At 50.7% G+C, this 13,417-nt stretch overlaps 1 protein-coding gene and 1 non-coding gene across 19 annotated transcripts in view; one reads left to right on the top strand and one right to left on the bottom strand.

Moving 5' to 3' along the window:
- Positions 1 to 11,996, top strand: part of ARMH1 (armadillo like helical domain containing 1) — a 53,228-nt gene extending 41,232 nt beyond the window's left edge. For 5 of the 18 annotated variants that reach the window (XM_063627656.1, XM_055255326.2, XM_063627660.1 and 2 more), the window contains 4 exons: positions 10,523 to 10,645; positions 10,738 to 11,247; positions 11,320 to 11,625; positions 11,699 to 11,996. In XM_063627656.1, the coding sequence (XP_063483726.1) occupies positions 10,523 to 10,645; positions 10,738 to 11,247; positions 11,320 to 11,625; positions 11,699 to 11,811 (1,052 nt within the window). In that variant the 3' untranslated portion in view covers positions 11,812 to 11,996. Of the gene's footprint in view, positions 1 to 10,522; positions 11,248 to 11,319; positions 11,626 to 11,698 lie in introns of those variants that run through there. The other 13 variants (XM_063627657.1, XM_055255332.2, XR_008652904.2 and 10 more) reach the window with 12 other exon arrangements.
- On the bottom strand, positions 8,239 to 8,355 carry LOC129469275 (U5 spliceosomal RNA). The gene has a single exon (XR_008652969.1). It is a non-coding gene; the product is annotated as a U5 spliceosomal RNA (small nuclear RNA).
- Positions 11,997 to 13,417: the final 1,421 nt, after the last annotated feature.

Below are 13,417 nucleotides of genomic sequence, written 5' to 3'. Positions count from 1 at the left end.
ACGGTGAAACCCCGTCTCTACTAAAAAATACAAAAAATTAGCCGGGCGCGGTGGCGGGCGCCTGTAGTCCCAGCTACTCGGAGGCTGAGGCAGGAGAATGGCGTGAACTCGGGAGGCGGAGCTTGCAGTGAGCGGAGATTGCGCCACTGCACTCCAGCCCGGGCGACAGAGCGAGACTCTGTCTCAAAAAAAAAAAAAAAAAAAAAAAAAAAGAGGCCACCTGTCCTGTACAGCTTCATTGAACAGCAGTCAGAAGGCTCTGACACTGAGGGAGACTTTCACATAAAAACCTGCTATTTTTAAAAGATGCATTACTTCCCAAAAGTATATGAGCACTTCAACTGTGACACTTTATTCAGCGTTTGTAAAAGTCTATAAAACAGTCTTCCAGGGGATTTAAGTGAAAATCTTGGGGGGAATCTTATTTCTAACTTCCCCATTTGCCTGCCCCTCAAAACATCTGCAACCTGCCCTTGCCTTATACTGCCTCCTTTTTGGGGACAGTGGTGCTTGACTCGGGTCTCAGGGATAGTTCAAAACATCAGTACACGGACTGGTTGGGCTGGGTGAAAGCAGATACCAGTGGAAGACACACCATAGTAATTGTTGATCCAGCAATAAAAATAACACCATAGGACACACATTAGTTACTTTGTTGCCTGGCTTTAAAAACAAAAGATGTGCATAAAATATATTTTTATTGTTTCGACATTGGGCTTTGAACAGGATGTGGTTAAAGAGGTATCAGGGGGCCGGGTGCGGTGGCTCACGCCTGTAATCCCAGCACTTTGAGAGGCCGAGGCGGGTGGATCACAAGGTCAGGAGATCAAGACCATCCTGGCTAACACGGTGAAACCCCACCTCTACTAAAAATACAAAAAATTAGCCAGGCATGGTGGCATGCGCCTGTAGTCCCAGCTACTCGGGAGGCTGAGGCAGGAGGATGGTGTGAACCCTGGAAGCAGAGCTTGCAGTGAGCCGAGATTGCGCCACTGCACTCCAGCCTGGGCAACAGAGCAAGACTCCGTCTCAAAAAAAAAAAAAGAGAGAGCAGGGGCCAGGCGTAGTGGCTTACGCCTGTAATCTCAGCACTTTGGGAGGCCGAGGCGGGTGGATCACCTGAGGTCGGAAGTTCGAGACCACCCTGACCAACATGGAGAAACCCCACCTCTACTAAAAATACAAAATCAGCCAGGCATGGTGGCGCATTAATCCCAGCTACTTGGGAGGCTAAGGCAGGAGAATTGCTTGAACCTGGGAGGCGGAGGTGGTGGTGAGCCGAGATCACGCCGTTGCACTCCAGCCTGGGCAACAAGAGTGAAACTCCATCTCAAAAAAAAAAAAAAAAGGTAGCAAGCAGGGTATACAGAAATCAGAGACAGAATTAATTACAGAATGTCAGGAAGATGCCTGACACTGGTCTCTTCCTTTTTTTGTTTTTGTTTTTGTTTTTGTTTGAGACAGGTCCTTGCTCTGTCACCTCGGCTGGGGTGCAGTGGCGCGTGCACGGCCACTGGGCTTAAGTAGCTGGGACTACAGGCACATGCCACTGTGCCTGGCTAATTTTTTCTATTTTTTGTAGAGATGGGATCTCATGATATTGCCCAAGCTGACTTGACTGCCCCCGGCCTTTTTTTTTTTTTTTTGGAAACAGTTTTACTGTTTCCCAGGCTGGAGTTGAGTGGCTTGACACCTCACTGCAGCCTCAAACTCTTGGGCTCAAGCGATCCTCCCGCCTCAGCCTCTTAAAGTGTTGGGATTGCAGGCATGAGCCACCACGCCTGACTGGTCTGTTTCTTACAGCAGTGCAACATGCCAAACGCGTTCATGCTAGGGCCCTGCTGGAAAACGAAGCAAACCTCCGTAAGGAAGCGCACTTCTCATATGTGTCCAGTAGGTGACAGTCTTGTCTGGACCTGCAGAGAAAGACCCGGGACCCTCGTTTTGCAAGGCTCTGGGAGCAAAGAATTATAAAAGATCAGTGTTGTTAGCACCCTGGAAATGGCTGCATGGAATATCCACAGTTCCCAGGTACAATGCCATTTCTATGGCTCCTCTGCCAAAGGAATACTAAGCCTACTGCTACAGCCCTGTCTCTTGTTCACTGTGGTTTCCTGGGCAAGTCATTTGTTCTTGGTTTCTTCCTCTATTTAATGAGATGATCAGACAAGTGATCACTGAGGTTTCCTCTGATGCTGATAGGCTGTGGATTCCAAAGTTCCTCTTCAGATTGGATGAATGAATTTGTCTCTTCCACCACTAAAGTTTCCATGGAATGTGAGCGGCAAGGACCTTGCATCTGTTTTTTCTTTTTTTGAGACAGAGTCTCACTCTGTCACCCAGGCTGGAGTGCAGTGGAACAATCTCAGCTCAGTGCAACCTCTACCTCCCAGGTTCAAGCGATTTTCTTGCCTCAGCCTCCTGAGTAGCTGGGATTGCAGGCACCCGCCATCACACCTGGCTAATTTTTGTATTTTTAGTAGAGACAGGGTTTCACCATGTTGGCCAGGCTGGTCTCGAACTCCTGACCTCAAGTGATCTGCTCGCTTCAGCCTCCCAAAGTGCTGGGATTACAGGCATGAGCCACTGCACCCAGCCACATCTGTTTCATTTACTGCTGTTTCATCAGCACCAGCACTGCACCTAGCACGTGCTCAATCCCTGTTTGTCAAATGCATGAGCATGGGCCCCACAGAGCATCCCCTCAGCTTCATGGGGCCTGAACTCTCAAACATTAAAACCCACCTGATGATACCTCCTCCTTGAATACTCTCATCCTCCTTCCCGAACTCATCATACTCTCCTGGCTTCCTCCCATGGCTCTAGAAGCTGCTTCTCGGTCTTTTATACATTCTCATTCCTCTACCAGTCCCCTAGGTGTCAATTTTTTTTTTTTTTTTTTTTTTTTTTTTTTAGCATTCAACCCCAGGTCCTCTTCTCCTTCTTTGCTGTCTATGGCACCTTGTCCACTCCCACAACTTTAATTACCACGACTTTAATTACTACCTACCACCTACCACCTTGATGACGGAAACAATAGTCGCTAACCTTTATAGAATGTTAACTCTATGCTGGGTACTGCCCTTGATCTTTACTCATTTACCCCTCACAACAAGCCAAGGAGGTGGGTGCTATTGTTTTCCCCATTTTATGGGTGGAGGACAGAGTAGTTGAGTGACCTCTCTACAGCTCTAGACCCATGTGTCCATTTGCCTTCTGAACACCTCCCCTCAGATGTCACTAGTGGACTTCTGGTATTCCAGTTCCAAAGCTTTTCTTCTCCAAGGTCCCAATCTCAGTGGAAAGTACCCAGCTGCCCAGGCTAGAAATATTGGTAATTGTCATGTCTTTTTGCTTCCCACCTTCAACCAACTTCTAACAAGACTAGTAAATTCTTTTTTTTTTTTTTTTTTTTTTTTTGAGACGGAGTCTTGCTCTGTCACCCAGGCTGGAGTGCAGTGGCACAATCTCGGCTCACTGCAAACTCCGCCTCCCGGGTTCATGCCATTCTCCTGCCTCAGCCTCTCCGAGTAGCTGGGACTACAGGCGCCCGCCACCACGCCCGGCTAATTTTTTGTATTTTTAGTAGAGACGGGGTTTCACCGTGGTCTCGATCTCCTGACCTCGTGATCCGCCCGCCTCGGCCTCCCAAAGTGCTGGGATTACAAGCGTGAGCCACCGCGCCTGGCCAAGACTAGTAAATTCTAACTCTTCAATATTCAGATCTGTTCCCTCTTCTCCATTCTGTCTCCACTGTTGTAATTCAGGTCTTCATACTGCTCACCTGCACTGGCCTCTACACCAATCTTCATCTCTCCAGTATGGCGTGCACACACAGTTCATTTTCCTAGTCCACCACCAGAGTGGAGGCAGTAGACTTAGTGGTGAAGAATATGGGCTTTGGGGCCGGGTGCAGTGGCTTACGCTTATAATCCCAGCACTTTGGGAGGCCGAGGCGGGCGGATCACGAGGTCAGGAGATCGAGACCACGGTGAAACCCCGTCTCTACTAAAAATACAAAAAAATTAGCCGGGCGTGGTGGCGGGCGCCTGTAGTCCCAGCTACTCGGAGAGGCTGAGGCAGGAGAATGGCGTGAACCCGGGAGGCGGAGCTTACAGTGAGCCGAGATCGCGCCACTGCACTCCAGCCTGGGTGACAGAGCGAGACTCCATCTCAAAAAAAAAAAAGAATATGGGCTTTGGAATCAGAACTATTCTTTTTTTTTTTTTTTTTTTTTTTGAGACGGAGTCTCACTCTGTCACCCAGGCTGGAGTGCAGTGGCACGATCTCGGCTCACTGCAACCTCTGCCGCCCAGGTAAAAGATAATCTCCTGCCTCAACCTCCCAAGTAGCTGGGATTACAGGCACCTGCCACTGCACCCAGCTAATTTTTGTAGTTTTAGTAGAGACAGGGTTTCACCATCTTGGCCAGGCTGGTCTTGAACTCCTGACCTCGTGATCCACTCACCTCGGCCTCCCAAAGTGCTGGGATTACAGGCGTTAGCCACCGCGCCCGGCCTGGAATCAGAACTATTCTTATTAGCTATCTGATCCTGGGCGAGCTACTCAACTTTTTTGAGCCTTCCTTTTCTCTGAAATGAAAGATGAGAAAAATGCCTGCTGTATCGGGTTGTTGGCACATGCATAGCCCTGCAAAAGCTGGGGCTGGCCTGCCTCCACAGGCTTAGCTCTGATGCATGACCCAGCATCCCTATTTCCCAGCCAGATCTCCCTTGCCTGGCCACAAATGTGACATGGCACTATCCAGCACTTGCCACATTCTACATTCCAGCCACTCCCTTCTCCCCATGGTTTTGCCAATTCACGCATCACCATCTCCAAGGAATCCTTCTCCTGATTCTCCATCCCCTATCATCTCCACTCCACCAACCAACCTGGCTTCCTTTGTGTTCCCATGGCCCTGATAACACTGCCTCGTAAATGCCAGTTTCCCTATTGGTATCCCCCACTCAGCCATGATGTCCCTAAGGCCAGTGATTAGATCTTAGTCCTCTTCATAGCCCTAGCCCGGAGGCCTGGCACAGACAAGATGCTCAATGAGAATTTTGTTAAATAAATGAATGAATCAATGAATAAATGAGTGATTGCTCAGCTTTAGGACATTTGGGTGTTACCAGCACCACAGGCTTTAGGCAGAGCTGCCAAAGATAGTCTTTTGTTGTCCTTTGCTTTCTGAAGGAATTGCCCTTCCTAGTAACTAGCATGATATATAAAGAGTTGTAACTGGCTGTGGTTCCTGTGAAGACACTTGGGCAGAGACCAGTACTTTCACTTTGGGGATAAACAGTGACAGCTGTGAATTTTAAAACTCGGTCAAAAACGATTCAGTGAATAAATCTTCATTTTTCTAAGTAGCTCCAAGTGTTACAAATACATAATTAGCAAAAGATTAAGCATTTAATGTAAAGTGAATAGTCAGAACTAGACATTTGTCTCCTGGAGTATTTGGTTCTACATAGGCAGAAAATGCTATTTGTGGTCAGGACATTTTCATAAAAATATCTTCACCCGTTCATTTCTACCCTGAGTGTCCACCAAGTCATGTCTCGCTGCAGGAGGAGCTCTTGGGCACAGGCAGACATTTGCCCAAGATGTCCTGGCATTACGCGCTGCCAGCTTGTGCCTGGGAAGAGCCCAGCTACTAATGAGGGACGTGCTGCAGGCGACAAAGCCAAGTGTCATCAGATGCATGAGGGGCCAGACCACTTGGCTCCAAAAAAATGAGCTGCACCAATTCAAGAAGAGGGAAGAAACCAAATAGTAGAACAAGTGAGAAACACTTGGGGGTTTCAGGCAGCAGCCAGTGCAGGCCGGCTGCCAAGCAGCCAGAGATGTCCAGTCTGCCATTTTGTCCAGATCAGAGAGTGTTTAGGGGAAGCCAGGGAAGCTGGAGTGCTTTGCCCCTTCCTGGGGCTGGTCCCTTTCCCTCCACAATGTTGCTGGACCTTTGATTCCAAAATAGGACCACATCTGGGCAACCAGAGGCTGCAGAGGGTGGGCAGATGGGATTTCGAGGGCTACCCTGGAAGACCTGGAAGAAAGAGGCAGCCCAGCGGCAGTGGCTGGTTGGTCATAAGAAGCGTTTCTGGGCCAGGCATGGTGGCTCATGCTTGTAATCCCAGCACTTTGGGAGGCCGAGGCGGGCAGATCACCTGAAGTCGGGAGTTCGAGACCAGCCTGACCACCATGGAGAAACCCGTCTCTACTAAAAATACAAAAAAATTAGCTGGCTGTTGTGCATGCCTGTAATCCCAGCTACTTGGGAGGCTGAGGTAGGAGAATCACTTGAACCTATGAGGCAGAGGTTGCAGTGAGCCGAGATTGTGCCATTGCACTCCAGCCTGGGCAACAAGAGCAAAACTCTGTCTCAAGAAAAAAAAAAAAAAAAAAAAAAAAAATGTTGGCCATGGGGTATACGGGGAGAGAGCTGCAGTAGTTCTGGCTCTCCAGCCTGTCCAAGATTCAAGCTAGGAAAGTTCTGCAGCTGTGTGAATGAGGGCCACAGTGGCCACTGCAGAGCCTCCTCTGGGGTCATCCACCACCAGGCTGGTAGTTTCTAAACGTGGTCCTAGGCTGCCATGACCCAAGCCTAGCCTGTTGGAATGCAGAATCCAATTAGGTCTTTTCAACAAGATGTATGGAGCATGCATTGTGTACATGGAATGGTTTGAGGCTCTAGGTAAACAGAAGTGAGATGTGTCAGATGTGTTCACTGGAGTTCACACACTAGTGAGGAGACCATTTAGTGGATAGTACTAGAATTCTATAGCAAGAATTCTATACGGTGCTACGGGGTCAGAGACATAGGACATCTACTCCTGAGTGAAGAGTGAAGGCAGGGGAGAGCAGGCCAGGGGCAGCTTCCTGAAAGTTGATTTCTCAGCTGAGCCTAGAAGAATCAGTAGCAATAGCCAGATAAAGAAGACTTCTCAGGCCGGGTGCAGTGGCTCACACCTGTAATCCCAGCACTTTGGGAAGCCGAGGTGGGTGGATCACTTGAGGTCAGGAGTTCAAGACCAGCCTAGCCAACATAGTGAAACCCTGTCTCTACTAAAAAATACAAAAATTAGCCAGGCATGGTGATACGCACCTGTAATCCCAGCTACTCGGGAAGCTGAGGTAGGAGAATCCCTTGAACCCAGGAGGTGAGGCTGCAGTGAGCTGAGATCGTACCACTGTACTCCAGCCTGGGTGACAGAGTGAAACTCCATCTCAAAACAAAACAAAAGGGCAAAAGAAAGAGAAGGCACCGAGATTCTGCTCTCGGTGGGAAGTCTGATACCTCTAGCATACATACTTTAAGATAGGACCCCGGAAGACAGTACCCTCAAGGTCAAGGTGGGCCAAAAGTAAGCCGGCCCTCAGGTGGTCTTGTATGGATTATATAACTACCAGGTGGTCCAAAGAACCTCAAGTGTTGAATGTGGACAAAGGTAGTCCAGAATTGTTTGTGCCCCCAGGTACCTGATAAAAACAAAAGAAAACTATCTCTGGAAGAAAGTATCATCATCCTAACTCTTAAGTTTTTCCTACACTTAATTTTTCAAATATGAGACCAGTCCAAAGTGTAAGATAATCACGCACACAAAGTCGTCACTGTAAGTTGGAACTAGCAGACTAGAAAGACTCACAAGACTTCAGCCAAATTATTAGATACAGACGGTCAAAAACTAGGTTTTCTTTAAAAAAAAAAAAAAAAGAAACAATCTTATAAACATTTAGCTTCCTAAATGTTTACAAGAAGCTAAAAAAATGTGACAGTAGGCCAGGCACTAGAAAAAGTACACAAAATTAACCAGGCTCATGAGGCTGAGGTGGGAGGATTGCTTGAGCATGGGAGATGGAGGTTGCAGTGAGCCGCAACCACACCACTCCACTACAACCTGGGTGACAGAGAGAGGCCCCATCTCAAAAAAAAAAGAAACAACAAAAAAGGAAGACTCTGGGCCCAGTGGCCTGATAAGAGATAGAAATAGGGTCTTGTTGTTCTGCCCAGGTTGGAGTGTAGTAACACATTCTTTCACCACAGTCTCAACTTCCCAAGCTCAAGCAATCCTCCTGCTTTTAACCTACCTCAGCCCTGCCAAGTAGCTGGGACTGCCGGTACTGCCAACACACTAAGCTACTTCATAGAGCTATCCTAACCTCCCAAAACATCAAGACCAACAAGCATAAAACACCACACCAACACACCCATCTTTACTAAACAGAATACTGAGCCCTGCCTAAACACAACATCAAAAAATTTAATTATAAACTCATGATTGTTCCTCTCCACGGAAATCTTTAGTAAAAGGCGAAAGACTTATTCGTTATGAAAAGAAACCAGAGAATACCTACTCTCCTTGTGCCTGGCCCAGATATTGACTGGTCTCCCCGCACTTACGGTGCCTTTGGACCTGCAGACAGAAGCTTTTCTTCCACTGTAGAAAAGTGTCCTAAACATGTTCTCACTGGGTAAAATCTCCTGACAAAGAAAAAAAAGTTTAAATATTATTATTCAAACAGATAATCCTGGCAATAATTCTTGTATCTACGTTGCATTCTGGGATGCAAATGAGCTGAGCACGGGAATAAGAGTTCCCCTAAACCCTATCAGTCTTACCAGTAAATGGAGAGAGGCACTTGACTCCTGAGCTGGGGAGAGCACATGGCCAAGTCCTGTCTTCCATGTAGCCACCACATGTATTCAGAGTAGCAGTGCCGGGTGCACAGTGACTCACACCTGTAATCCCTGCACTTGAGGAGGCAGAGGTAGAAGGATCGCTTGAGCCCAGGAGTTCAAAACCAGCCTGGACAACAGAGTAAGACCTTGTCTCAGAAAAAAAAATAAAATTTAAATTTAAAAAAAAGGCCGGGCACGGTGGCTCATGCCTGTAATCCCAGCACTTTGGGAGGCCGAGGCAGGTGGATCACCTGAGGTCAGGAGTTCAAGACCAGCCTTGCCAACATGGTGAAACCCCGTCTCTACTAAAAATACAAAAATCAGCCGGGTGTGGTGGCAGATGCCTGTAATCCCAGCTTCCCGGGAGGCTGAGGCAGGAGTATCGCTTGAACCCGGGAGGCAGAGTTTGCAGTGAGCGATTGCACTCCAGCCTGAGTGATAACAGTGAAACTCCGTCTCAAAAAAAAAAAAAAAAAAAAAAAAAAACTAGCATTTACCGGGTGGGCCCAGTGGCTCATGCCTGCAATCCCAGCACTTTGGGAGGCCAAGGCGGGTGGATCACGAGGTCAGGAGTTCAAGACCAGCCTGGCCAAAATGGTGAAACCCCATCTCTACTAAAAATACAAAAAAAAAAAAAAAAAATTAGCCAGGTGTGGTGGCGGGCACCTGTAATCCCAGCCTACTCAAGAGGCTGAGGCAGGAGAATTGCTTGAACCCGGGAGGCAGAGGTTGCAGTGAGCCGAGATCACGCCACTGTACTCCAGCCTGGGCAACAGAGTGAGACTCTGTCTCAAAAAAAAAAAAAGGTAGCATTTACGCTGGTGTGCCATCGCCTTAGCATCTCCTTCTCCTCCTGCCCCCTCTACTCTGTGGTTCCTTTCTCTTCTTTACAAAAACATTCAATCCTTGCCGATTTTCTCTGGTGCTCTCACAGCCCAACCACTGACTCCTTACACAGCACCTGTCACCATATCATCACTGCCTGTTTGTGCACGCTTAAGGAGGGTTGGTCGAATGAATGAATTCAGTCTGTATCCTCAACACCCAATGCCGCGCCTGGCACGATAGGCGTTCACATGCAGCCGTGCCGAAAGACTGAGTGAATGCTGGACTGAATGAATGAATGCCTGTAAAATATCTACAGGAAAGCCCTGCAGGAAATGCCCTCCATAAATTCTAGTCCCCTTCTCCTTCCTAACCAAATCCTCCCCTCCTTCTGCTTCCACCACTTCCTAGCTGTGTAACTTAGGCAAAGTGGTTTACCTTTCTGTGCCTAATTTCGGCAAAGGTAAAATGGGGAAGTGAACCTCATCGGTTCTGGTGAGCTTCCACGGGTGCTGTATGGAAAGCCTGGCACCCTGCCTGGTGGAGAGGGCTCGATGATGGTTAGAAGGAGAGTTTCTCTAAACTGCCGCCTACCTTGTGTCCCCTTTCTCATTTCCTGCCACAAGTCTCCCACCCACTTTCTCTGTCTCCCCCTCACCCCTTGTCTTTCTCCATCTTGTCTTCCTATAAAGACCCAGCCCTTCCCTCCTCCACGAAACCTGGATTCCTCCAAGGCGAAGGCCCACCTCTCTGGGGTCTCAGCCTGCAGCGCTGACATCCTAGGTCGCCTCGACAGGTGGGCTCACCATCCAACCCTTCCTCCTCCCCCTTCAGCACCCTCCTCCTGCTCTTCAACTGAGGTTCGCCTTCCCAGCTCCCCCACGCCCTGCACAGTGCTGATCAGTAAAAGAGGAGGACAGTGATGAGTGGCGACTTGGCTCACGGGGTTCTTTGCTTCCTCGGTGGCGGGGGGGCCTGGGGCCTCTCTCCAGCACCTCTGCCCTTCCCCAGCCATCGAGTTGATCAAGGACCTGGTCGGTTACGATGTGCGCCAGGCGCTGCTCAAGGGCCTCGTGGCGCTGCTGATACCGTCGGTCAAGGAGACCTCCAAACTGCAGGCCAAGATCCTCACTGGTAGGGACCTGCTCAAATGGGGCTGCCTGGGCCACGGGAGGGGGGTCTCTTGCCTCACGGCCGCCCCCTCCTCAGACCCCTCGGTTCTCCAGCTCACCCCCAGCCTGCCGATGTTTTTGCAGCAGGCCGCGGCCGCCAAGGCCATCGGGTAAGCGGGCAGGGGTTAGTGGGTAGCTGCAGCAAGCCTGGCTTGGCGCTGCCTGCGGGCCCCGGGAGCGCTCCAGACGCCGTGCGCCGGGTGGGCGGGGGTGTGTGCCGGGTGAGCCCCAGGGCGTCGCCGCAGCCCGAACCCCCGGCCCAGGGTCCTGGCGCGCAACGACATGAGCATCGCCGAGGAGCTGCTGTACCTGCGCGTGGTGCATGGCCTAATGGCCGCCATGGGCAACATGGACCACAGCAACAGCCAGCGGCTGGCCAGCCTCACGCTGGAGGTGCGCGCGGCGGCTGGCTAGGGGGCGGGAAGGGCGGCGGCACCCGCAGCCCAGTCGCCCCCGCAGTCACGCCGCCCCGCCCGCGCGGCGCAGTGCTTCGTGCAGATGTTCCCCTTGGTGGCGGAGCACGTGCGCAAGTGCATGGGGGAGGAACTCTACCAGCTCTTCCTGGTAAGTGCGCCCTTCCTGCCCCGCCGCAATGAGCAGACGGCGGCTTGGACAGTGTAATTCCCCTTCACACAGTCCCCATCCTGGAGCGCGCCACATGCAGAGCGGACCTGGCCACCAGCTGCAGGAGGGACTGCTCTGGCCTAGGCTCCTCCACCCGCCACCTTCCTGTTCCCTTTCCTGCCCTTTCGGTCAGGCTGCCGACTGGCCCCCCACCTGCAACATCCCTCTGCCAAGCCCAACTCCAAGTCCAGACTGCCCTGGCACCCCAGCCGGGTCCCCCTTGCTCCTGTCCTCAGAGCAACGCTGAGGACTTGTACATGAAAATAGACAGCATTCAGGCGGACATCTTGGCGGCCAACAAAGTCAATGTTACCAAAGGTGAGTGTGGGACCAGGGAAGCCGGGCGCAGGCGCCGCCAGCACAGCCTCACGCCCGCCTCTCCTGCCTGCAGCCCTGTGCCTCCATGGCAGCTCCTACAGCATGAACACTCTCTATGGCTCGCGCGATTCGGCTCAGATGGCCTACCTCACACACTTCGAGGAGGATGTAGAATCAAAGGAGTAACAGCCCCTGTGGCAAACCAGGAAGGCCAAGGCTGCGGGGCAGGGAAGACTGGCAAGAGGAAGGCGCCTGGGGTCAAGCTCAGAGCCACTCCACTTGGCTCCAGGGGGGAGACGGGGATTAGGCACCCCAGAGGGTCAGAGGGAGGGCCGCTGGCTGCGAAGAGTCAATAAACAGCCTTGATACCTGTCTGTTCTTTGTGTGTGTGGAGGGGGAAGGGAGGTCAAGTGAGAGCTGTGATGATAGGTTGTGGTGCCTGTGCTCCTCAAGTTAAAAAGCAGGTCCAAGTTTAGGACAGTGGCTTGCACCTGTAATCCTAGCTACTCTGCAGGCTGAAGGAAGAGGATCTCTTGAGCCCAAGAGTTGGAAGCCAGCATGGACAACAAAGCAAGACCCCATCACAAAAACAGGCCGGGCATGGTGGCTCACGCCTGTAATCCTGGCACTTTGGGAGGCTGAGGTGGGCGGATCACCTGAGGTCAGGAGTTCGAGACCAGCCTGGCCAACAGGGTCAAACTCCGTCTCTACTAAAAGAAAATAAAAAATAAAAAATTAGCCAGGTGTGGGGGCACACACTTGTAATCCCAGCTACTCGGGAGGCTGAGGCAGGAGAATCACTTCAACCCAGGAGGTAAAGGCTGCAGTGAGCCAAGATCACACTGTTGCACTCCAGCCTCCTGGGCGACAGAGCGAGACTCATTCTCCAAAAAAAAAAAAAAAAAAAAAATGCTTATCCAGAGGGAAGGTCCACCAACAGCCTGGAAGGTTCAAGGGCATAGCCTGAATAGAGGGCCTCACCTCCACTCCCCGAAGGCCTATGCACCCTTTCCTCCAGAACACCCTACCCACCTGGTTTTTCTCCGGCTGTTACAAACATTAAAGGGGGTCGTTTGATCCTAATGGGTCCTTTCCTTGCCTGGTACCATTTGCACCGATAGAACAAGGCCAGGTTCCATAAAGCAGAGCAGAAGCTTTATTCATTGATCTAGGAGATAGCAACAGGAGGCGGCCAAATGCCTAGGCAGATAGGGATGGGTCCCCAGTGAAACCCCACCTTCAAACCAAAAACATCCTAAAGGCTGAAAGACCGACTGCTGGTCCTGGATGAACCCCACAACCCAGAGTGAGAACTTCTGTTTCTGTTTGCCTGCCCTTTCCTGATTGATTCTTTCTGAATAATGCCTTTTAACCAATAGAATGTTGCCTTTTCCGATACTACCTATGGCCTGCCCTTCCCCCATTCTGAGCCCATAGAAGCCCTGGACTCAGCCATATTAGGGGGACTTTCCCACTTTCGGGTAGGGGGACCACCCCCCACAACCACCGAAAGCTGTTTCATCACTCAGTAAAACCCCACTTGCCCACTCTTCAATTGCCAGTGCATCCTCATTCTTCTTGGGCTCATGGGACGAGAACTCGGGAACCAGTGCATAAGCTAGACTCCGCCAACTGGGCTGAGTGGGTGGGTCGTCTCCTGCAGCAAGTAAAGGCCGTCTCCTGCAGCAGGTAGCCTGGCGAGTGAGACCTGGCAGGGCATTGCTGGCCAGAGGTCCCCAGCTTGCAAAGTGACCAAGAAGAAAATCTTACATCATAGGAATGGAGAAGGGGA

The sequence above is a fragment of the Symphalangus syndactylus genome, chromosome 12 (genome assembly GCF_028878055.3).
Source record: "Symphalangus syndactylus isolate Jambi chromosome 12, NHGRI_mSymSyn1-v2.1_pri, whole genome shotgun sequence".
In the NCBI taxonomy this organism is placed as follows: Eukaryota; Metazoa; Chordata; class Mammalia; order Primates; family Hylobatidae; genus Symphalangus; species Symphalangus syndactylus.
The sequence above is the reverse complement of the archived record's forward strand: the minus strand, read 5'-3'. Positions and strand labels throughout refer to the sequence as shown.